The sequence below is a fragment of the Cupressus sempervirens genome, chromosome 2, assembly GCF_028749045.1.
Source record: "Cupressus sempervirens isolate cs-2001-9-10 chromosome 2, ASM2874904v1, whole genome shotgun sequence".
Lineage (NCBI taxonomy): Eukaryota > Viridiplantae > Streptophyta > Pinopsida > Cupressales > Cupressaceae > Cupressus > Cupressus sempervirens.
Genome location: NC_143119.1, coordinates 527,350,115 through 527,373,637, shown reverse-complemented (window position 1 = coordinate 527,373,637; position 23,523 = coordinate 527,350,115). Strand labels below are relative to the sequence as shown.

Genomic DNA, 23,523 nt, shown 5'->3' with positions numbered 1-23,523 from the left:
CCACTTGACTTTTTTTGTTGGCCGAGTTTTCACAAGTTTAACTCTTGCATTTTAATAGATGCAAAAAAGCGTGTAATGGTTAAAATGTATCTTTCACATTTTTTCCCAAAACGATGCATTTTCTCTTCCATTATGTCTAATAGTTTCTTTAATAAATTTTGTGACTGAAATTTACAAAAAAAAATATACTTCTATAAAAGATTTGTACTACTTTATAAGTTGTCAAGCTTTTACCAAGTTGAATATTTTGGGCTTGCTGAGAACTCTGCAAGTCTAAGTCTGCGAATGATGACTCAAAGGATTCTGCTCTTTCACAAGCATTCAGTATTAAAAGTACAACGAAAGGGAAATAAAGTATGAGGAAGCCATAATGGAGTGTTGAAGGATGAGTTGATCTTCAAACTTCTTTGCCACCACCAACTTGAAAAGTTCGTCATACGACATGAATTTGGCAGCATCTACAGAAAAACATTTGAAAGTGGTAGATTTTGTAGCTAAAGAATCTGCCCAAATCAGAATTTTCCAACCAGGGAAATTCAGACTTTGCTGAATTTGCCCAGAAGCAAGTTTGGGTTATCCATTAGACCACTGCTGAAAAGGAAAGGCATTTGAACTTTTCTAAATCTGTTATTCAACATGGTGTACACATAAAAATGTGACATTGGCTCATGTATTGGCATCTAGAATTATAGCATCCTGATATAACCAAGAGCGGAAAGTATTGTAAGGTTTCTTACTAGTGTTACAAAGTAGAACAAGAACACAACATATTGTAGAAATGTTGTTTGGTTGCTCCAAAGAAGTGGTTGTTTTGTAATCTAGTTAGTTTCAGTTGATGTAAAGATGTACAACAATTTGTTGGAATTTTTATTCTATTAAGTTTCTCCTTGATACATCTCGTATCAATTTTCTTGCTTGATTGTTCAGTGATACATCAATGTTCATTTCGGGCACTTCGGCAAGCATTATGATTCTCCATACATGATTTTTTTATGGTAAAAAATAATCACAAAACAAAATAAGCGGACTCAATTTTAAGCTAGGGTCCTATGGGATGGGGCTTCCTTAAAAATAAAGCTGTAGCTGAATGAGGATTCTTAGGAGTAGTTTAAAGCTGGCAGTCCCATTAATTTTATTCTCCAATCCAGCTTAAATGTTTAGCCCGAAATTTAAGGAATTTTTTCTCTTCTAAAATTTGTGCATTAATTATGTTAAAATAATTAGCTTTACTCCTAATTTTGACACCTGGCAGAAAATTCTCCTAAGCTGATGGGGCAATTTCCAGCCCCACCCCATTTTCACCTGCTCAAATTCTGAGATCTAAAAAGTAGAGGCTCCTATTTTCCAGAAAGAGATTCCAATTAACCCTGTAGCCTGTAAAAAAAATATCTTGGGACCTCCAGCTCCTTAAAAATCCTTAAAAATATAGCTAAGTCTTCTCCCATGGGGCCCCTGCCTTACACATGCTAAGGTCTAATAATAAAAAGAGATCAGTAAAACCAGCCTAATCACATCAATGTAATTTATATTTGAATGGGCATAAAAGAAAACAAGAATTATATTTAGACATATGCAGATTTATTAGTAAATATAATTATATATCAACTAGCTTCATCAAGCACAGTTCTTTGTACATTCCAATATCAGAACAACAATCTTATTTTAAACTGTGATGATTTTAACCATTGAGTCTGAATGGAAACTTGATTACAGGTAGCTTCGATGAGATGGTTCTCATTGCTCATTCTTGCTGGAATGTTTTGGCAGAAATAGTCAATAATTTCATGTAAAGAGGTAAACTTGATCAAATGATCCCCTACAAAAAAGGCAACATAACAAAACAATAAATATATTGATTAGTTATATATATATAGCACAAGTTGTATGCAATGTAGATGTACTAAATTGCTTCAATTTAAATACCAATTATGCCAATTAATATTTTAAAAATTTGAGATATTATAAGACTATGAAGATGTTGGAAATAATTAAACCTTCAATTTCTCGTCATCTCGATATGGAATAAAGTAGAAAGATAAAATCTTCAAGTTAATTTATTTTCAAGGTACTACTTACCCAACTTTACCAGAGTATGCTGGGGAATAATTGTATATAAGGTACTCCTCTTCTTGCTTAAAGCTTGGCCTATGATTTGATTTTCGACTCTCGCTGGAATGAAAAATAAGTAAAATAAAATAAGAATTTGATGGTGCTCCACTTAACAACCCTCATGTAATAGAATATCAATAAATCATTAAACCATACCTGACCACAAAATTTGCAACACTCTGAGTTACTTGAATTGCATCTGCAGAATGAGGAATTGTTGTAATTTCCCATTCAAATGTATTTTTCTGCAACCAAAGTACATAAAACACAAAAACATGAGAATAGTATTCTACCAAAAATGGAAAGGCAATGTAAGGATAGTTGCAAAAAAATAAAGAGAACACAGATTGAAACTTTAGCGAGCTACTTGGTGACTAGTGAGTACTTCCAAGTTGTAACAGGCTGTTGAATCAATAGTCAAAAACCTAACTGGCAAGCATTTGTCAATTAACTTGCTCCCGATTTGATGTTTCAACAAGTCCATAGAAAAACTTGCCTAACAGAAAAAAAGGCAGTCCACTGCAGAAAGATAGCAAAATGCCTTCTTTCTTTTACATTTGTTGAACTTTCCATCAAAATTTTGTGCTTTCAGTACAAGTTTCCATTGATTTATAGGTGATTTTGACTGATTAAGGCATTAACAGGCTGTCAAATTGCTAGTCAAAAACCTAACTGGCAAGCATTTGTCAGTTAACTTGCTCCCGATTTGATGTTTCAACAAGTCCATACAAAAACTTCCCTAACAGAAAAAAAGACAGTCACTGCAGAAAGATAACAAAATGCCTTCTTTCGTTTACATTTGTTGAACTTTCCATCAAAATTTTGTGCTTTCAATAAAAGTTTCCATTGACTTACAGGTGATTTTGACTGATTCAATCATTATAGACAAATTTGGCAAATTGATTGATTGCATATCAAGTATGTAACACTTTTGTTTATATTTTCTGAATTTTTTTTTGTTTTTTCCTTCCATTCTTACACTGTAGTATATCTAGGGCATTATCGTTTCATATTTTTTCTTCTAGTTTTCCCATGTTTGAGAGCTATAGTTTCCAACGTTTGAAGTTTTTTCTTCACTTACAGGATTTTAATTTTCTAATACAAATATGACATTGACAAATTAGTGAAGCAGTGGCAAGGCTAGGAGCATGCTTAGAGGCAATGAATGCTAGGCATGGAGGTAGGAATGGTGCTATCCAATTATTGTGGATTGTTGATGAGAGGAGACATCAATTGCCTTAAATATCTACTTGCACAAATGTGTAGTTGAGATATGCAGCTATGCAATTCAATGGATCTTGCACTTATATAAGAGAATAAATGCAGATGAAAGAATAGGACCATTAAGGAAATGACAGTTGTGATGAATTCTTTTCCATAATTAGTGACGTAGTTGGCTCTTGCATTGGCCCGCAATGTAATGTTCCCATTATAAAATAAATCATTAATCAAACTATTGTTAATGGGCCGATTGATTTAATATATCTCGGACCCATTTTTGTTTTGTTTCCGTAGTTTGTGGGACCATCGGCTATCTTTGTACACCCTCAGAAATATTTTCCCGATGGGTATTTAAGCACGGCTTGTAGGTTGTTTTTGGATAGGCAATTTGGATTATTTTCTCTGTACTGCGAATTCCTATTAGGGATTCTTTGTTGTTTTCCATTTCGGAAGTGAAAGATCTTCCCTACTTGGTTATTTTCCAGTTTCAGTGGGATTCAACCCTCACCCTATTCCGTTGCCTATATTAATTCTCTCGGATCTGGCAAATCGAAGCACCATCTTTTGGCAAATATTAATTGAAAGATTATTCATATTCAAGTCTCTATTATCGTCTGGAGTTCATCTAAATTTGTTGTGATCATGTATGAGTGAGATTGCCTTCATAGTTGTATCACTTCTGACTCAAGTTCTTATTTATAATTTTCCTTTTCCAACATACCATATTGCACATCCTTGTACCATACAGCCTATAAATTCCACCATATGGCTTGAAGCATAATTTGCCGTATGGCCACCTAGCCTACCGCACCACCATCCTCCTTGTGTTTCCACTGTACAACATTGTTGGTGTACCTCTTTCATCTCCCACTGTATGGCCTCCCATCCCCCATCCGTACAGCCTCCCTTCATCATTCGTACAACATTCCTTTCTAATCGTACGACCATTTTTAGACTCTGTACGGCCATTCCTAAGCACTGTAAGGCCAGCCCATACTTCCGTACAAACATTCGTCCTCTTGCTCCATCGTACTATATACTGTATGCCTACTATTTCCTTGGTTTCCGTACAGTGTTTTCTCTGGTTCACTATTTAGCCTGCCATAGGGCCCTTGCAATTACCCCATCACATGAGTTTTCCTGTAGTGGACAAAAGAAGATCAATTTAGAGTAGTTGAGGGACACAGGAACATTACAGTCGTATCAGAGCTTCAATCCTACTAGCCTCTAGACAGTGAATGAGAGTTTATAGCCAAAAGAGAAGAACCCATTCCGTTGATAGAATGGCTGACGAACCGGAACCTACAGCTACCGAACTCATGGCACTACTAAGAGAACTTGCTAAGAATCAGGCACAAATCAATGATACTCAGCCACTCATGGAAGAGACTCTCAAGAAATTGGCAGATAATAAAAAGTTCAAAGAACAAAATGGTCATAGCGCGGACTCCGTATCGGGTAAAAGTTTAAAACAAACCCTCATCTAGCACCCTCTTGACCTTCCATGCTGTCCTTTCCCCCACGAACAGAGGCACCACCCAGAGGGAAGCAGCCGAACTTTGAAGAAATGCAAGAACGGCTGAGAGAAGACTGGAAGAATGCCAATCTTGAGGAAGATATATCCTACAAAGATTATGCAGATCCGAGAATGAGATATTCAAGAGGCGGAAATAGAGGATATTTTAAAGATGATATCAAGAGGAAGTTGAGTAAAGTAAATATGTCACCGTTTGATCGATCTAGATCCATATTTGCACAAGCGTGGGTAATGAAGAAAGACACTTACTTCCAACTTAATCCCATGCCAGAAGAAGCAATTAAATTTGCGGTCTTACACTTGGAGGGAGTAGCGCATGAATGGTGGCATCACGGCACCATCACACTGGAGCATGATCAAATAAATACTTATGCAAAATTCACTGAAAGATTGATAGATCGATTTGATGGTAAAGGTCCAGAACTCAATTTCAAAGATTTGGCACAGCTGAGACAAACTGGATCAGTTGACCAGTACATTGCGGAATTTCGAAAACTTTGTTTTGGTCACGGACATTTATGAAAAAATACGGATAGTGCTCTTCATGGACGGACTGACAAAACCACTAAAAGGTTGGGTAATGAGGTTCGATCCTACCACCCTGTCAAAGGCCATTAAGAAGGCACAGAGTATAGTATCATCATCGGCATCATCCTCGTGAAGTTACATTCCAAACCGTCGGTGTTTCCAAGGGACAAATATAATAAACCTCTGCCCAAGAAGTTGTCGTTGGACGAAGCCACCAAACAGGAGCTCCGAAGGAATAAACTATGTTTCAATTGCAAGGGACCTTGGGAACCTGGCCATAGATGCCTCGAAAAAGGAAAGATCCATTACATTGAGGTTATGTCCGATGATGAGGATGAACAAAAAGAAATACACTCCGAAGACAACCAACATCACAACGATGCCACCATAGTTAGTTTGAACTGTATGGAAAGGATTGCAGCACTGGTATGGCGCGGAGGAACTATCGCCCTAGCCGCTAGCCTGAGGTGCATAGTATTTTGTGTACGGGGAACCCTTCAAGGAAAAAAGGTTATGGTGATGCTCAATAGCGCAACCACTCCAAATTTCATTAACTCATCTCTAGTGAAATGAAGAGGTCTACCTACGGAGACACACGCAAGATTACATATCAAGGTTGTCGGAAGGACTCTTCTGCCCTGCACGCATCTTGTTCCTCAACTACGTATCACAATGGAAAATCACATGATGACCAAGGATTTCTTCATAGTGGACCTTGATAACATGGAGGTTATTTTGAGTATACAGTGGATGGAGACACTTGATGAATACACTCAGAGCTTCAAATAGATGGATTTTACTTTTGTTGTCGATGGAAAAAAGGTTGTTCTCTACAAAAGCGCAAATGAAGGTCCGAAGGAAGTTTCCGTGCATCGGATGAAGGCAATTTTTTGGCATAATGACGTTGCTTGGGTTGCACATTGTTTTGTCTCGGCAGAACCTATAAAAGGGTAACGGACATCTCCCCAGGATGATGATCTCCAAAATATATTGAGTAAACATGATAAAGCTTTTATAGACATTCCCCCTGCCATACCACCTCATCGAGGGTTGGAGCATACTATCGAGTTGGAAGCAGGAGCCAAGCCAGTCATAACCACACTGTACCACCATCCCAAGAAATTCAAAGATGAGATCGAAAAGAAGATTTAGTAACTACTAGATAAAGGATGGATCCATCCCAGTTCTATCCCTTTCACATCATCAGTGGTATTGGTCAAAAAGGACAAGATGATGCGCATGTGTGTGAACTACCATGTGTTGAACAAAAAAAGAAAAAGAATAGATATCCCATTCCAAGGATGGATGAGTTGTTGGATGAATTGCATGGCACAGTCTACTTTTTGAAAATAGATCTTTATTCCAAATACCATTAGATCTGCATGAGGGTGGATGACATGGAAAAGACAGCCTTTCATTGTCACTACGAGTATTATGAGTTCTTGGTCATGCCATTCGGATTAACAAATGCACCTGCTACATTCCAATCATGCATGAATTGCATCTTCAACAATCAATTGCGTAAGTACTTATTGGTATTTTTTGATGATCATTTTATTTATAGCAGAACATGGGAGGATCACCTAAAACATCTTGATGAAGTCCTAAGGATCATGGAGGAACAGTCTTTGTTCGCCAAGCAATCCAAGTCTGAATTCAATATGACAAAAATATTGTACTTGAGGCATGTTGTCAGTAAATATGGAGTTCAAGTTCATCAAGAGAAGTTTTAGGCTATCTTTGATTGGCCTACCCCAAAATCACTCACGGATTTGCGAGGGTTTTTTAGACTGTGCAATTATTACCAGAGGTTTGTTAAAAGATTCTCTCAACTTAGCGTAGCCTTAACGGATTTGACAAGGAAGGGATCTTTCCAGTGGAATGAAAAGGCACAACTCACTTTTGATAAACTGAGAGAAGCAATGAGCACTTGTCACATACTTGCATTACCTGATTTCACTCAACTGTTCATTTTGGAGTGCGATGCATCTGGAGAAGGCATTGGCATGGTATTGATGCAAGATAGACACCCCATAGCTTATTAGAGCAGGAAGCTTACGCAAACCAAATGCTTATATTCCATCTACGACAAAGAGATGTTGGTCATTGTACATGCACTAACCAAGTTCGGCAGTATCTGGTGGGTGCCAAGTTTGTCATTCGTAAGGATCACAATAGTTTGAGATATTTTTTGGAGCAATGAGATTTGAACGAAAGACAACAAAAATGGGTAAGCAAGGTTCAGGCTTTTGATTTTGACATTGAATATGTGGAAGGAAAGAACAATGAGATTGCAGATGCCTTGTCCAGGAAACCCGCCATCTGCTCACTAAATGAGATTTTAGCTAACTGGAAGGCACATTTGTTGGTAGAATATTCCAAAAACACATATGCCTGTGAAGTAATGGATGGCATCACCCAAAATGATCGGTACAAAGTGGTGGATGACATCATTTACTATAAGAGTCGGATATTTTTCATTCCAGAATCCAAATTGAAGCAAAAAATCTTGAAGGAGGTACATGACTCACCCTTGGCAGGACACCTAGGCTTCCTCAAAACTTACAGAAGTCTCAGGGAGAGGTTTTCATGGAAAGGAATTAAAGCAGACATATTGCAGTATGTAAGAGAGTGTGCAATCTACCAGCAAAACAAATCCGAACATACTCTACTTGTCGGGTTACTGTAACCTCTGCCAATTCCAAAACATAAGTGGGGAAGTCTCTGGATAGATTTCATAATTGGACTTCCCAAGGTGAACGGAAAAGATTGTATCTTCATGGTGGTTGACAGATTGACAAAGTATGCACATTTCTTCACCATCCCCTCAGATTTTCAGGCTGCACAAGTTGTCGATTTATTTTTTAGAGAAGTTTTTCGTCTACACAAGTTACACTGAAACATTGTTAGTGATTGGGATGGACGATTCATCAATGTTTTCTAAACAAAATTGTTTCGGTTGGCAGGAAAAGAATTCACTAAGTACTAGTTACCACCCTCAGACAGACAGACAAACGAAGATTGTGAACAAGTGGCTCAAAGGATACCTTTGAAACTACATTTTGGTACAATGGGCATGGGTCAAATGGATACACCTAGGGTAATATTGTTACAATACCACATACTACATGTCCATCAAAATGGCACCATTCAAAGCTCTATACGGGTATGAAACCCTTTCCTTCACTGACACAGTTTTGAGTGACAGTCACGCACCAAGGGCAAGAAACTAGCTTTAGGAGGGATAGGACATCCTCAGATGTTTGAAGGAAAACTTACAACGAGCACAAAATCAACAGAAGATGTACGCTGACCGGCACAGAATGGAGAGGAGTTTCGAAGTAGGAGACTTGGTTTATCTTAGGCTCTAGCCATATCAACAATTCTCATTAAAGGAAAAGGGAAAAGAAAAATTGAAGCCACAATTTTATGGTCCCTATCGTGTAGTTCATCGCATTGGCAAAGTCGCCTACAAACTGGAACTTCTAGAGCAGAGTCGTATCCATATCATCTTTCATGTTTCATGCCTGAAGAAGGCCATAGGGCAAAACGTCACAATAGCCACAGACCTTCCACCGCTCAATGAAGAAGGAAAGCTCATTCTAGAAACAGTCGAGATCATCGAAGAACGCGAGAAGATTCTACAGAACCGCACACTGAAGGAATATTTGGTGCATTGGAAACACTTGCCGTTGGATGACGCGACTTGGGAGGGCGAGCACATTCTTCAACACCTGGTATTGCAATTGCTCGAGGACAAGAAAAATTTGGGACAGGAGGACTATAATGTTCCCGTTATAAAATTAAGCATTAATTAAACTATTGTTAATGGGCTGATTGATTTTATATATCTCAGACTCATTTTTGTTTTGTTTCTGTAGTTTGTGTAGTCGTCGGCTCTCTTTGTACACCCTTGGAAAGTTTTCCCTAACGGGTATTTAAGCATGGCTTGTAGGTTGTCTTTCGATAGGCAATTTGGATTATTTTCTCTGTACTGCGAATTCTTGTTGGGGATTCTCTGTTCACCATTTCGGAAGTGAAAGATCTTCCCTACTTGGTTATTTTTTGGTTTCAGTGGGATTCAACCCTCACCCTAATCCGTCACTTGTATTACTTTGCTCAGATCTAGCAAATCGGAGCACCATCTTTTAGCAAATATTAATTGAAGGATTATTCGTATTCAAGTCTCTATTATTGTCTAGAGTTCATCTAAATTTGTTGTGATCCTTTATGAGCGAGATTGCCTTCATAGTTGTATCACTTCTTACTCAAGTTCTTACTGACGATTTTCATCTTCTAACATACTATACTGCACATCCTTGTACCGTACGGCCTATAAATTCCACCATATGGCCTAAAGCATCCTTTGCTATACGACCACCTAGCCTACTGCACCACCATCCTCCTTGTGTCTCAACCATACAACATTGTTGGTGTACCTCTTTCATCTCCCACCATACGGCCTCCCTTCATCATCCATATAGCATTCCTTGCTAACCGTATGACCATTTCTAGACTCTGTACGGCCATTCCTAAGCATTGTACGGCCAGCCCATACTTCCATACAGACATCCGTCCTCTTGCTCCACCGTACTATATACCATATGGCTACTATTTCCTTGGTTTTCGTACAGCATTTTCTCTGATTCACTATTCAGCCTGCAATACGGCCCTTGCAATTACGCCATCACGTGAGTTTTCCTGTAGTGGACTGTAATGTCCCCATTTCTAAGATCAATTTTAATAATAGAGTTAATATAAGGAAAAAATAAAAATAAAAATATATTTATAATTGCACTTGATCAATAATAATACCACATTTATAAGGTTGAATTTAATAAATAATGCTATATATATTAGTAAAATAATAATAATAAATAAATTATAATATGAATTATTATTCAATTAACTATTTGATATACTAATTAATATTATATTATATTATATAAATAGTACAATATGATATTATATAATCATTGAACATAATATTATTATCTCATGATGATGATAATGATAATAAAAAAATCAACTAATCTAATATAATTTAAATATAACATATAAATATTACTACCAATGGACGCGATGGTTGAAGTCGAAAACATTAAATAAAGGAATTAACCATATATAAAGGGATCTATGTGAATTCTTGGGAAAACAAATAAGGCATACAAAATCTGTGGAAATCTCACCTTGTTAAATCTGGAGAAGCGGAGAACAACATTATTACAAGCGGACTAAGGAGTGGGAAAGAATAAGAAACAATCAAAATGCTAGAGGAGCGATCAAAAATACTTAGCGGAAAAAACATTGGAGAATAAGAAAAACGCACACTCGTCGAAGGAGGAACAAAACTACAAGTAGAATTCATCTTTAACAGTCTACATTCCAGCATTGTCGATAAAAAGAAAAAGGATTACTTTGGGCCAATCAAAAGAAGAAAATCCAAGTGATAAGTGTAGAAGAAGAAACAAATAAGGAGAGCATCGAATACAGAAGAAGAGATTTCCGACAAACGGTGAAACACAAGGACAAAAATCAACAAATAAAGTCAAAGCATTTTCAAGCAATCAGGAAGCATAAATTAAAAATTATCAATAGAACAACCGCATCACACATAAGGACATAGGACTAAAACTATTGTCTAACATTGAGAACCGATAGAGTGGGAATTGATGACAGTAGGAAGAAAAATACAACAGGATACCCACCATCTATGTTTGGCATTCGAACAAGACAAAGATGGTCATTGTAGAGTTATTATGTTTAGATTTAAATAGAATAGATTTGCAATCATATTATGGAAGGATAGATATTAAAAAGAGCTCTTGGGGATTGTGCATCATTGTGCAAGAAAAAGACATCTCAGCAAACATCATTAGAGGAATTACAAACTGCTGACTTCGAATATCTGAGTAGAAACAACATTTACCTTATCATTATAAGCAATATAGAGAAGTATTGCAACATATCTTATATCTCTAGTGGAATCATTATGAGTACCGGAAGGGGCTTTAACATTATTCATTTGTTCTAGTAGAAATAAAAGTTAAACTCATAATTATAAATCAGAGTAAGTATGCGATCAACAAGCATAGTCATATAATTCCTTACAAGCATCGAGAATCAATATTCTATTTTCAAAGAAAAAGATTTAGGGTTGGAGAAGTCTCCTGCAAAAAGGACCTATTATTAGAAGACACCATAAGTGATAACATAATTTTATCAATTTGTTAGTAAAATTACATAAATTTGACAAGGGACAATACAGTGGTATCAGAGCATGATCTTGCCATCCTGTAGGGTGAGTCTTAAAATCAGCATATAAGAACAAAGAATCATCAGTGAAGGTGAAGTATGTGAAAAGATTGTGGATACTTTGTGATAGACATGATCGAATGATATAAAACATTATAGCGGAATGGTGGATAACCTTTTAACAAAATTGTGGAAGAAGAAGTGAAAACTAATCCTTTGGCAAATAATAATATGAGGTCCATCAACACATTACTCATTTGGGATCGATCGTCATCTAAACAAGTAACATCCATCTGAAGACGTAACAATGTCCTCGGCAGCATATAGAAAAAGGACTGGTCAAAGGAAGGACTCAAGAAAGAAGAATTTATAATTCGGCAATATATTCAGATAAATTGGAAAGGACACAACAAGAAAGTCAATGATAAATTCTTGCAGAGCATGAAACTTATTGAGATCAATGGAAGGAAGAAATAGACTACTCTAAGTAGCCACTAATGAGACGACAATTATAATTCCTAATATGGAATTAAGGCAGAGAGCCAACCTCTCTAAATGACTTCACAAGATATTCTATACTTCAATACTCTTGAAGAAGTGACGCAGGGAATCAAGTATTCTCTGAAGGACAGTTCATATTGTTAAGGAAAATCATATGCATATGTAAGGATGGATACACCGAAAGTGGGTATCCATAAGGCATAGGATGTGGAAGAACTCCCTCCTAGGAAGGATGGATATATCAAGATTGATTATCCATAAGGTCTTAAAGAGAAACATTGTGAGAAGACTATGCTTAATGGAGAGTTGTTCTATTAATTAGAGCCCCAGAAAGCACTCCCCCAGGAGCTAAGCATCTAATCACAACTTCTCCTTAAGAAGGGTTTAAATTGGGAATTAGGATCTTATAAGTTAATGACTTACAAGATTGACTATATTCTTATCATGGTTTTTGAAGTACTAACATGTGATGTAGGTCTAACATGTGTATGCTTCGTGTCTGCATCGTGTCTTAATACATCAATGTGTATACTTTGTGTCTGCATCATGTCTTCATATACTAATTATATATATTTGGTGCATGTTTTGTGTTTTCATATATTCTAGTATATGTTCCTTGGTGAGTGCCAAGAATCAGGGACAATCTCAATGAGTGTCAAAAAGTAGGGACAGTATTAAGGAGTATCAAGTATCATGAACATTTATAGAAAGTATGAAGATTAATGACATTCTATCAAGTGCTTGATTTTTGGTAATCTTCAAGCCTTTGATTAATTTTTTTAATTTTCTTATTTGGTTTTTCTTTCTCTTTTGTCCTAGATCTATTTCTTTCTGAAATCCACTCATTCCAATCTATCATAAGCTTAATTCAGAGCTATATTCTAAGAGATAATAAAGAACTAAGCTACCTACCAATGGGATTTAAAGTCTGACTGCAGGTCATTGTTCTTTGTTTAAAAAGCTTGTCATGTTGAATCAAACCTCCAACAAGGCCTCTTAAGTCATGAAGTTGGGTTTTTCTGTGTCATTACAACTTGTTTTGAAAAGCGTTCACTTGTAATGGAGAGATAAAAGTCCATTGTTGCATTTGAAATAAAGTTTTTAAAGGGAAATTAATCATTTTAATCAAAATGTTATATGTAAGTGGACTTTTAAAGCCTGATTACATGCTTTCTACGTTACCAAAAATGCTTGCAAAGGTGCATACAAAACCCACCTATGCTCTTAAGATATTTTTCAAGTTGATTGCAAGTGTTTTAAGTAATGTAGATTGTAAAGTTTTTGCAAATTTTATTTGATTAATCTGAGATAAAACTTTCTCCTATGCTTGCTGAAGATGATTTCCTTGTTACAGACTTGAGAGGAGATGTCAATCATATAATTATTATTATGAAATCTTTTATATATGCAGTGTTTGAATAGGGCAGACTTGCTTAAAGGAGAAGATTTTATGTTATTTGTGTGTCCTTTAACTACAACCATACCCCATACAAATAAGGTAACCAAAGGGCATGTCCCTTGAAGGGACATGACCCTATCTAGGTCGGCCCTACATGTTATTCTCGTAATTTGCATTCAAGGATTAATAGTCTTATTTGTTATTCAAACTAACTAAGACTTACTTAAGTTAGACCTTGAGTGCCATAATCCAAGGGAGACGCCGATCATGCCTAGAATAGAATAATTTATATATAGGTCTACCATGCAAGAATAGATTTGAATGATTTGTGCAATCAGATCAGTATGAGATTAAGTTACAAATTTAAAACTCCCTCTTAACTTGATAATGATACTGAGAGATAACATATCTAGCATCATCAATTACAAAGAATAAGCATAGATTGATACTCCATATCTATCTAAATCTTCTTAGCATGTGGTATCATCAAACACATGATACATTGTCATATTACTATACCTATGATATGACTTATCACCGATACTAGTAATAACAGTATTGCAAAAAATACAATATACAGGACAAAATTCAGAGAATAATTAAATTCTTCATTTATACAAGTTCTGACTCATAAGCATTGGTATTCCTATATCACAACATGATCTTGAGCTAAGATCTACCAGAACACAGGATAAACTCTAGAGAATGATTAAATTCTTCCTTTGTCCAAGTTGTGACTTATAGGCATAGAAATGCCTACATCACAAATAATCTTGAACTCATCTAGATCTGAAAGTAGTTCTCTATTGTTCAGCACATTATCTAAGAGATCGTCATCTCTCATAATGTCTTTTATACAAGTGTTCATTATCTCAGAGATCGTCACCTCTTAAAAAATGAATACAAATGGTAAAGCCCATATCAGTCAATAGCCTAACAATAAAAATTATTAATAATAATTTAAAGAATACAAAATGTTTCATAATTCAACCATACCAAGTCTTTTCCTAAAGTGATTTATCTTCACTCGAGAAAGAGGTTTGGTAAGAATATCTGTTGTCTGATTTGTAGTACAAATGTATTTTAATTTTACAGTATTCCTATCTACCATATCTCTAACATAATGATAAGGAATTTCAATATGCGTAGACCTATCATGGAAAACTGGATTCACAAAAAGCTTGATGGAACTCTGATTATCACAATGAATAATCGTAGGACTCATGGCTTGACAAAATAATCCCACAAGTAACTTTCTAAGCCAGACTGCTTTCCGAGAGGCCAGTGGTGTTGCAATGTATTCGGCTTCTATGGAACTTTGTCCTATTGATGACTGCTTTTTGCATATCCATGATATTATCGTTGATCCTAAACTGAAACAGCATCCTAAAGTACTTTTCCTATCTTTAACACTTCCATCCCAATCTAAGTCTATGAATCCATGTAAATCCAAGTCAACTTTCTCATATTTGAGCCCAGGGTTAAGAGTGCCTTGTAAGTATCTCATAATGTGTTTGACTGCAACTAGGTGAATATTCTTTGGCTCACACATAAACTGACTTAAGGCATTAACAACATAGCAAATATCAAGTCTTGTATTTACCAAGTACATAAGGGACCCAATCATCTGTCTATAGAGAGTAGAATCTATTGGAAGGTGATTCTGTTGCTGCTTCCTTAAGTTTATGTAGATTAGTCTCCATTGGAAAAGACATAGACCTGCAGTTCCACATTTCAAATCTCTTCAAGATATCTAATGTATACTTTCCTTGATTAAGTATAATGCTGTCAGAATTCTGCCATACTTCCAGTCCTATTAAGTAATGAAGGAGTCTCAAATCTTTCATCTCAAATTCTTTGATTAGATCTTTATTGCATTGATTTATGAGATGATCATCACCTACTTTTAGTAAATCATCAACATACAGTAACCAAATAACCATATCATCTTTATCCCTTTTATAATATAGATTTGGATCAGCTTCATTCTTGGAGAATCCTAAGCCAGTGAGATACTTATCAATTCTTTCATACCACGCCCTTGGAGCCTGTTCAAGTCCATAGAGAGCTTTCTTGAGCCTACAAACAAAAACTTTAGGGTTATGAGTTTCAAATCCTTCAAGTTGCTCCAAATATGCCTCTTCTATAATCTTTCCATTCAGAAATGTTGTTTTTACATACATTTGATGTATTTCCCATCTCTTCGATGCTACAATAGCTAGGATTGCTCTTACAGAGGTATATCTGGCAATAGGAGCAAAGGTTTCTTCATAATCAATCCCCTCTTTCTGAGAGAATCCCTTGGCTATGAATCTAGCTTTATACTTTTTAATGCTATCGTCAGTAGCATGCTTGATTTTAAATATCCACTTCTAAGAAACAACAGATTTTCCTTTAGGTCCTAGAACAATTTCCGAAACATCATTCTTTATAATGGAATGGTATTCTTCCGTGATGGCATCCTTCCAAGGTGTATGTTTAATAGCATCTGAAACATTGGTTGGTTTTGATTTAGATAAATCACTCATGTTTACTGCATAACTAGAAAATCTTTTGGGTCTTTTGCTTTCTCTGAAGGTTCTAGATGGTGCAACAAACTCTTGTGCTTCCTCTACTGTCTTAATGGCCCAAACTGGTCTTTTCTTTGAATTTTGAGTTTCCTCAAGATTAAGATCTTGAATTTCATTTTCAATTTCTTCAATGTTCTCCCTCTGAAACTCAGATTCAATATTTTCTTCATAACTAAGTAAGGGAGAGGGGTCTTCAAAATTTAGGACTCTTTTGAATGCTAAATCTTTTTCAAATATTACATCCCTACTAAGTTCAATGTTTTTCTAACTAGATATGAAAATCCTATATGCTTTAGATGTTTTACCATACCCGACAAAAATACCTTTCCTCCCGGAGGGTTCTAACTTGGTCATTTTTCTTTAGGAACATGTATATATAAAAGGCACCAAAAAATCCTAAGATGACTTACATTGAGTTTAACCTTAGTAAAAACTTCTTTAGGATTTTTATCTTTAAGGTAGGAGTGAGGACTCCTGTTTTGAATATAGACAGCAATACAAGAGGCTTCCGCCCAAAGATAATATTCTAAATTTTGATGAAATATCATAGCGCTTGTTGCTTCTATAATTGTTCTATATTTCCTTTCTGCTACCCATTTTGTTGTGGGTTATAAGGAATGGTATACTCCCTCTTAATTCCTATTTCTTTACAAAACTCTTCAAACAAATCTGAAGTGTATTCCACTCCATTATCAATCCAAAGAGTTTTAATTGTGTCCCAATAAGTTTTCAGTTAAGGTTTTGAATTTTTTAAGTCTCTTAAGTTTTTCTTCTAATTCTTTACACTTTAAGAAGTAAATCCAAGTTTTCCTAGAGAAGTCATCTATAAAAAGTATATAGTATCAGAATCCTCCAAGGGAAGGAATACACATAGGTCCACATAAATTTGAATGGATTAATTTCAAAACATTGTTAGTTTTTCTAGTGTTACCATAAAATGGACTTTTCGTGTACTTACCCAGAGCACATCCTTTGCATATGCTTGAGTGATCTTTATTCAACTTAAGTAAACCAATTACCATTTTTTCCATAGTTGACAAGGTTTTGAAATTTAGATGACCTAACCTTCTATGCCATATTTCGTTTATATCAGCAGCTTCATGAATTAAGGCTTAAATAGGTCAACTAGGTTTTGTATTTAATTCATACAAGTATCCCTCTCTTTGACCAATCAACTCTGATTTCTTAAATGAAGAGTTCTTAGACCAGGTCAATACTTTACCTTCCATGAATGCAACATTATGTCCATCATCTTCAAGTGTTGCAACAGAGATTAGGTTCCTTTTTATTCTTGGTATATAGAGTACTCCTTTGAGATACAAAACACTATCTGACTTCAGTTTCAAGGTGCAATTTTCAATTCCTTTGACGAAATGTGTTGAATTATCACCGATGGTAACTTCGCCATCAACTTCTTCTGATATAGAGTCTAGTGCTTCTTTGTATCTTGTAATATGTCGAGATGATCCACTATCAATCACCCATGCCTTGAGACTTCATTTGATCGTGCCGAATACAATACACAATTCTCAAGATCATAGTTATCTTCTTTCCTAGTAATGTTTGTACAGTTTACTTACTGCTTAGAATTCTGAGGGCAATTAGATCTATAGTGTCCAAATTTTTCGCATTTGAAGCATTCTATTTTGGATAGATCTTTCTTAGGTTTGTCATTCTTTTGATTATTTTTTTTCTTGTTAAAGTGCTTCTTATCTTTACAGGAATTTGTGTTGAGAACATGAAGTTCTTCACCTTCAGTTTTCAACTTTCCCCCTTTCTTAAGTTTTCTAGATTCTTCCTGAAGACAATCTCCCCTAAGTCTATAGAAGTCAGGAAGATTGTCTCTAGCACTTACTCCTCGTGCGAACGTTTCCCATGAATCTGATAACCCATCTATAGCTATCAATGTTAGTTCCTTGTCATCAGTTATGGTTCCTATACTTTCAAGTTCATCTCTTAGACTAGCAACCCTTAGGAAGTAAGAATTCATCAATTCTCCCTTCTTTGTCTATATATGATTTAGGTGTTTTTTTAGTGTGAGGACTCTAGTTGCATTGTTGACCTCACATGCATTTAATAATGTATTCATCATATTAAATGTTGTTTGATGTTTCATTAATATGGGTACTATTTCATTTTTCACTCCATCTAATATGATCTACATGGATTTCCTGTTTCCTTTACTCCATATAGTTTTATTAGGTTCAACAGTTGGTTGTTTGGATGCTGAATCAACAAACTATTTTACATCATTTTCTTCAAGAATCATCATGATTCTGAATTTCCAAGCATCGAAGTGTTCTTACCCATCAAACCTGTCCTCGAGTCTGATTGTGTATGCCATTGCGGATAGAAGAATTCTGCTAGATATATTAAGTTTGATTGTTTAATTTGCAGAGCCTAGATTCGACTACCAGAGCTCTGATACCATGTAAAGTTTCTGCAAATTCTATTTGATTAATCTGAGATAAAACCTTCTCCTATGCTTGTTGAAGATGATCTTCCTTGTTACAAACTTGAGAGTAGAGATGTCAATAATATATTTATTATTCTCAAATCTTTTATATCTACAAGTGTTCAAATAGGGCAGACTTGCTTAAAGGAGCAGAATTTATGTTCTTTGTGTGTTGTTTAACTACAACCATGCCCCATATAAATAAGGTAACCAAAGGGCATGTCCCTTGAAGGGAGATGACCCTATCTAGGTTGGCCCTACATTTTATTCTCATAATCGGCATTCAAGGAGTAATAGTCTTATTTGTTATTCAAACTAACTAAGACTTAGTTAAGTTAGAACTTTAAGTACCATAATCCAAGGGAGACGCTGATCATGCCTAGAATAGAACAATTTATATATATAGGTCTAACATGCAAGAATAGATCTGAATGATCTGTGCAATCAGATCAGTATGAGATCAAGTTACAGATTTAACATTGATGGGCTTTTAAAGCCTGACTACATATAATGATTACAACATTTCTGTATCCCCTTGTATGTTCAAAGCCCACCTTTTATTCTAGGGAGATGTTTTTAAAAGGAATTGCAAGGTGTTTTTAAAACATTGTTCATATGTAGTCAGTCTTAAAAAGATCGACTATATGATATGGATTTGAGCTCAACACTTTTAACGCCTATTAAAATGTGGTTCCTTTTCCATTAAAATGTTGAACTTCTTGAAAATAGTTTTAAATGCTGAAACACTTGTAAAAGGGCTTGCGGGCCCTATCAAAACTTAGGCATCCACCATCTTGAAGGTTTCAAGGCATTTTAAATATCATTTTTATACTTCCAACATCAATTATGAATATCATCTTTGGTATTTACAAGCGACTCTAAAAGGGAAAAGATCATTCTAAGTCGCAATGTTTCTTCTAAAATCTGTCCTAGGACAAAAGATGCAAATCTAAAAACATTTCAAAGCTTGTATAGCTGATTAAGAACCACATTTTTGTCCAATGGGCGCCATTTTTTGCAGAGATTGCAAGTCAGCTTGCAAAATACAAATTAAACCCCTTTTCGGTGTTTGAAAGAGTCTTTCAGCTGCTATATTCATGCATTTTGGTTTTCACTTTTAGCCATTTGTCAAGAAACCTTAAAAGGCTGCAAATTGTATTTATGTAGAAGATGTTTTGGGTAGATTTGAGTTGTCTTTTTAAATGCTTAATATAATTCTCGCATCGGTTGATTTTTAGCGTTGTTTGCAGCAATTTTCTTCTCCTCGGGGGCATTTTGAGAAGTCTCTTGATTTTCTCAGTCTCCTTCAAGTGTAAATCAACATGTGGAGATATTTTTGTATAGGGTTTTGGGCATTAAAGAGTGAATGTGTTTTCCCAATAACATGAATTTCTTCCAAAAAATAGAATACATGCACTTCTCCAAATGCAAGAAGAGATGCAAGATTTTCCCCCAAAGAAAGAACTTCAAACATACATATTTTCCCCACCTGCAAAAGGAATTAAAAACGTTGTTTGTGAGTTTTTTTTTCTAAGAAAATCAAAGTTTTTTCCCTTACTTGCAAGAGGGCTTTAAAAATGCGAGTGAAGTTTTTTTCCCAACCAGCAACTGGGCTCTAAAACATTTTTGGGAGCAGCAAACCTTCCCAAAATGATGTGTAATTCAATTTATGTTAGTACATGTTAAAGCTAGTCAGGTTGGGTAGTTAGGTGGTGAGGAAATGCGTCAATTGGTTTCCAACCAACCGACCCTTCTATAAATATCTGAAACATTGGTATTGTACATATGTTGGTTTTTGATATTAATAAAGAAATCATTTCCTTGCCTACTAGTACTATGGTATGAATGGTGTATGTTAGGTTTTACTTCATATGTATCAATTGAACTATTCTATATGATTAGCATATCTTTGTATCTATGAAACTTGAATGATATTTCCACTCTACATTTTTGCCGCAGTTGCCTAAGTTCGAACCTAGAGGTCGGCAGGATGGAGTAATGGGAAGGCCCTTTGTACCGCTCATTCAAGTAACAAATAGTGATGGGGAAGAGGATGAAATAACCAAGGAAGATCGGTTGACACATGATCTAGTAACAGCCTAGGAAGTTGCAGTCGATCAATACGTACAAAGGGAAGCCCGTGAGAGAACGGTCCTTGAAGCTATGGTACGCAACGAACTTTTGGTGCAACCAGCAGTGTATGATCTCCTAGGAGAGATCCCTCGCCTGTTAGCACAAAATTTGTTATGAGTGGAAGAGGAAGGAGCAGAGATACAAAGGGAAAGGAGGAGACAACAAGTACTACAACAATTTGCAGAAAGGAGGACAAGGGAGCGTGAAGAACGTGAAGATTCCAAAAAGGGGAACAAACGTTAAAACGATTCATGCCCCTAATTCCTAATATATATCCTAGGCGGGTACAGGGAGAAGAAATTGAGGAAGAAGTCGCCTTGAGGATACTTCGTCTCTAGCAGTAGGAAGAGAGATGTCATAATTGGAAAGGACGACAAGGGGATTCCACAAGAATCCAAGAAGGGTTGATTGAGGAAACAATTGAAGGTATAGCAAATTTGGTCATCTTTGAGACACCAACAAGGAAGTCGGGATACAAAAACCGAGAGACACCGGCAAGAAGAGACTTCCAATAGGAGCAAAGTCAAGAAGAAGGGGATACTTTCAGTAGTTCTTCCTCGAGAACGAACTTCCAATTGGGAGGAAGTGTTCCATCGGGAGAAAGTGTTCCATCCGAAAGTGTTCCATCCGGAAGTGTTCCATCAGGAAGTGTTCCATCAAAGGTGTTCCATTAGGAAGTGTTCCATCGGGAGGCATTCCATTAGGAGGTGTTCTATTGGGAGGTGTTTACATAATGGCAATAGACAAACAAAAATTACCAAGATTCACATAGGATGGTTCGAAGGACCTTGCTCGCCACTATAAAACATGTATAACAATATGGCAGCGAATGGACAAATTGATGCGGAGGAATAGCTAAAAGCCTTTCTGGCCACATTAAGGAGTATTGCCATTGATTGGTATACGGACTTGGAGGTAGGAAAGAAAAACACATGGAATAACATCCGCACAGCCTTCACGGAAGAATTCAGACTCCTGAGAGATGACGATGAAATAGTAATGGAGATCTATAACACAAGACAAGGGAAGAGTGAATCTATCAAGTCCTATAGCAGAAGAATGAAAGAGCTAATAGGAAAACTAGATAACAAGCTGGCAGATGGACTAAAGAAACAGTGGTTCATCAAAGGACTAACACCATCTCTCAGGAGAAAGATGAAGATAGTCCCACTGTCGACCTTTTCAAACGCATGTACCCATGCCATGGACATAGAGAGCGAGAGTAAAACTTCCAAGGCAAGAACACATGGAAGTTCAAGTGAAAGCTCGGAGGAGAGTGAAGAAGAATCTAAAACCATTCAAGCCCTAAGAAAAGATGTGAAGCATTTAATGAACAAGGTGGTAGGGAGCAAGGAAGAAAAGAAAGGAGAGAACTTTGGTGTACAGTGTGAAAAAGAAGGCCATACTAAAGGCGCATGCCCGACAAAAGCATTTTGTGAGATCTATCAAGTACTAGGGCACGAAAATAAAGATTGCCCCTATAACTTGACAACGAGCGCCCAAGTATTCATGACCCAAGGGGGGCAATCCGTACCTCCTTCCACCCTGCTAAAGAACATAAATATGGAAGCCTCGCCAGGAGGATACAGAAACAACAAGAGAGGAAGCAACAATAATAGTAATAATAATATCAATAACAACACACCGCAGCGGCCAATCTAGTATGATTCCAAGAGAAGGTCGATGATTCAATGTAGGAGATGTAATGAATGAGAACATTTTGCTCGAGATTATCAAAGTGGAGGGCAAAATGGAGGGACGCTCTACAAATGGTGTGGGCCAGGAAAACATGAGGATGCTAATTGCCTGAGACAAAAGGGAGTAAATATGCTAGACATTGATGATCGAAAATGTGAGATTCTAGCAGTCACCAAGATGCAGGCCAGAGAATTAATCTATCCGGATGCTACTACAAAAACTAAAAGGTTTCAGGAAACAAAGAAACACATTCAAGATAGCATGAGCGAGGAAGGAAAGGTAAAACCAAAGAAGCCTACCTCAAATAGAGGTGTAATGAATATTGTGTGGCAAGTCCTAGAAACTGCTATCCCAATGAAAATAGGTGATCAATTAGAAACACTACCCCAACTATAGGCAGTGCTAACATAAGGGGTAAACCCCAAAGGGGTAACCCTAAAGAATGAAAAGGAGAGAGAAGTACGCACAGAAGACAATACATTATTCACAATAGGGATGGGCAGAACACCTGTCGTAGTGGAGATGGAGATACTAGGGTGTAAACTCTCAAATACTATTGTGGATGGAGGTTCCAATGTAAATTTTTTATTAGAAGCATAGAAGGAAATAGGGAAACCTACACTCTGGCCTCTGACATTTCAACTAGTGGGAGCGGACCAACATGGAATCAAGAGTATAGGGATGCTAATGGGACAAAAAGCCATAGTTGGTACGCAACAATTCCTTATTGATTTTGTGGTTGTCACTCTAGAGAAGAAAGGATACGATGCCCTATTAGGGAGGGGATGGCTGGTTGCAGCAAAAGCTACTCATAACTGGAAGCAAAACACTTTATCTATTGAGTTGGAAGGAAGAAAGTACATCATAGACCTCAAGAATCAGTCAGTAAGTCAAGATTTGGCTTCAGACTCCGACAAAGAAGACTATGGGGGGATGGAACTAGATGAAGAAGGAATAGTGAGATTAGGGGAATGCTCAGAAGATGACACAAGTTCTCTTAATGGACTATTTCATTAGCAAATGGGAGACTATGAAATTTTCCATGCGGAATGTAATATGTTGGAGGTAAAAGAATTTGAATCAAAGGAACAATACCCTGAAGGATACACAGAGTATA

At 36.4% G+C, this 23,523-nt stretch overlaps 1 protein-coding gene across 1 annotated transcript in view; it reads right to left on the bottom strand.

The window, feature by feature from the left end:
• Positions 1–1,540: 1,540 nt before the first annotated feature.
• Positions 1,541–23,523, bottom strand: part of LOC149573276 (gamma-glutamyl hydrolase 1-like) — a 168,311-nt gene continuing 146,328 nt past the window's right edge. The window contains exons 8-10 of the mRNA XM_089814487.1: positions 2,266–2,354; positions 2,077–2,169; positions 1,541–1,816 (exon numbers count right to left, since the gene is read on the bottom strand). Of these exons, the coding sequence (XP_089670613.1) occupies positions 1,783–1,816; positions 2,077–2,169; positions 2,266–2,354 (216 nt within the window). The 3' untranslated portion in view covers positions 1,541–1,782. The remainder of the gene's footprint in view (positions 1,817–2,076; positions 2,170–2,265; positions 2,355–23,523) is intronic.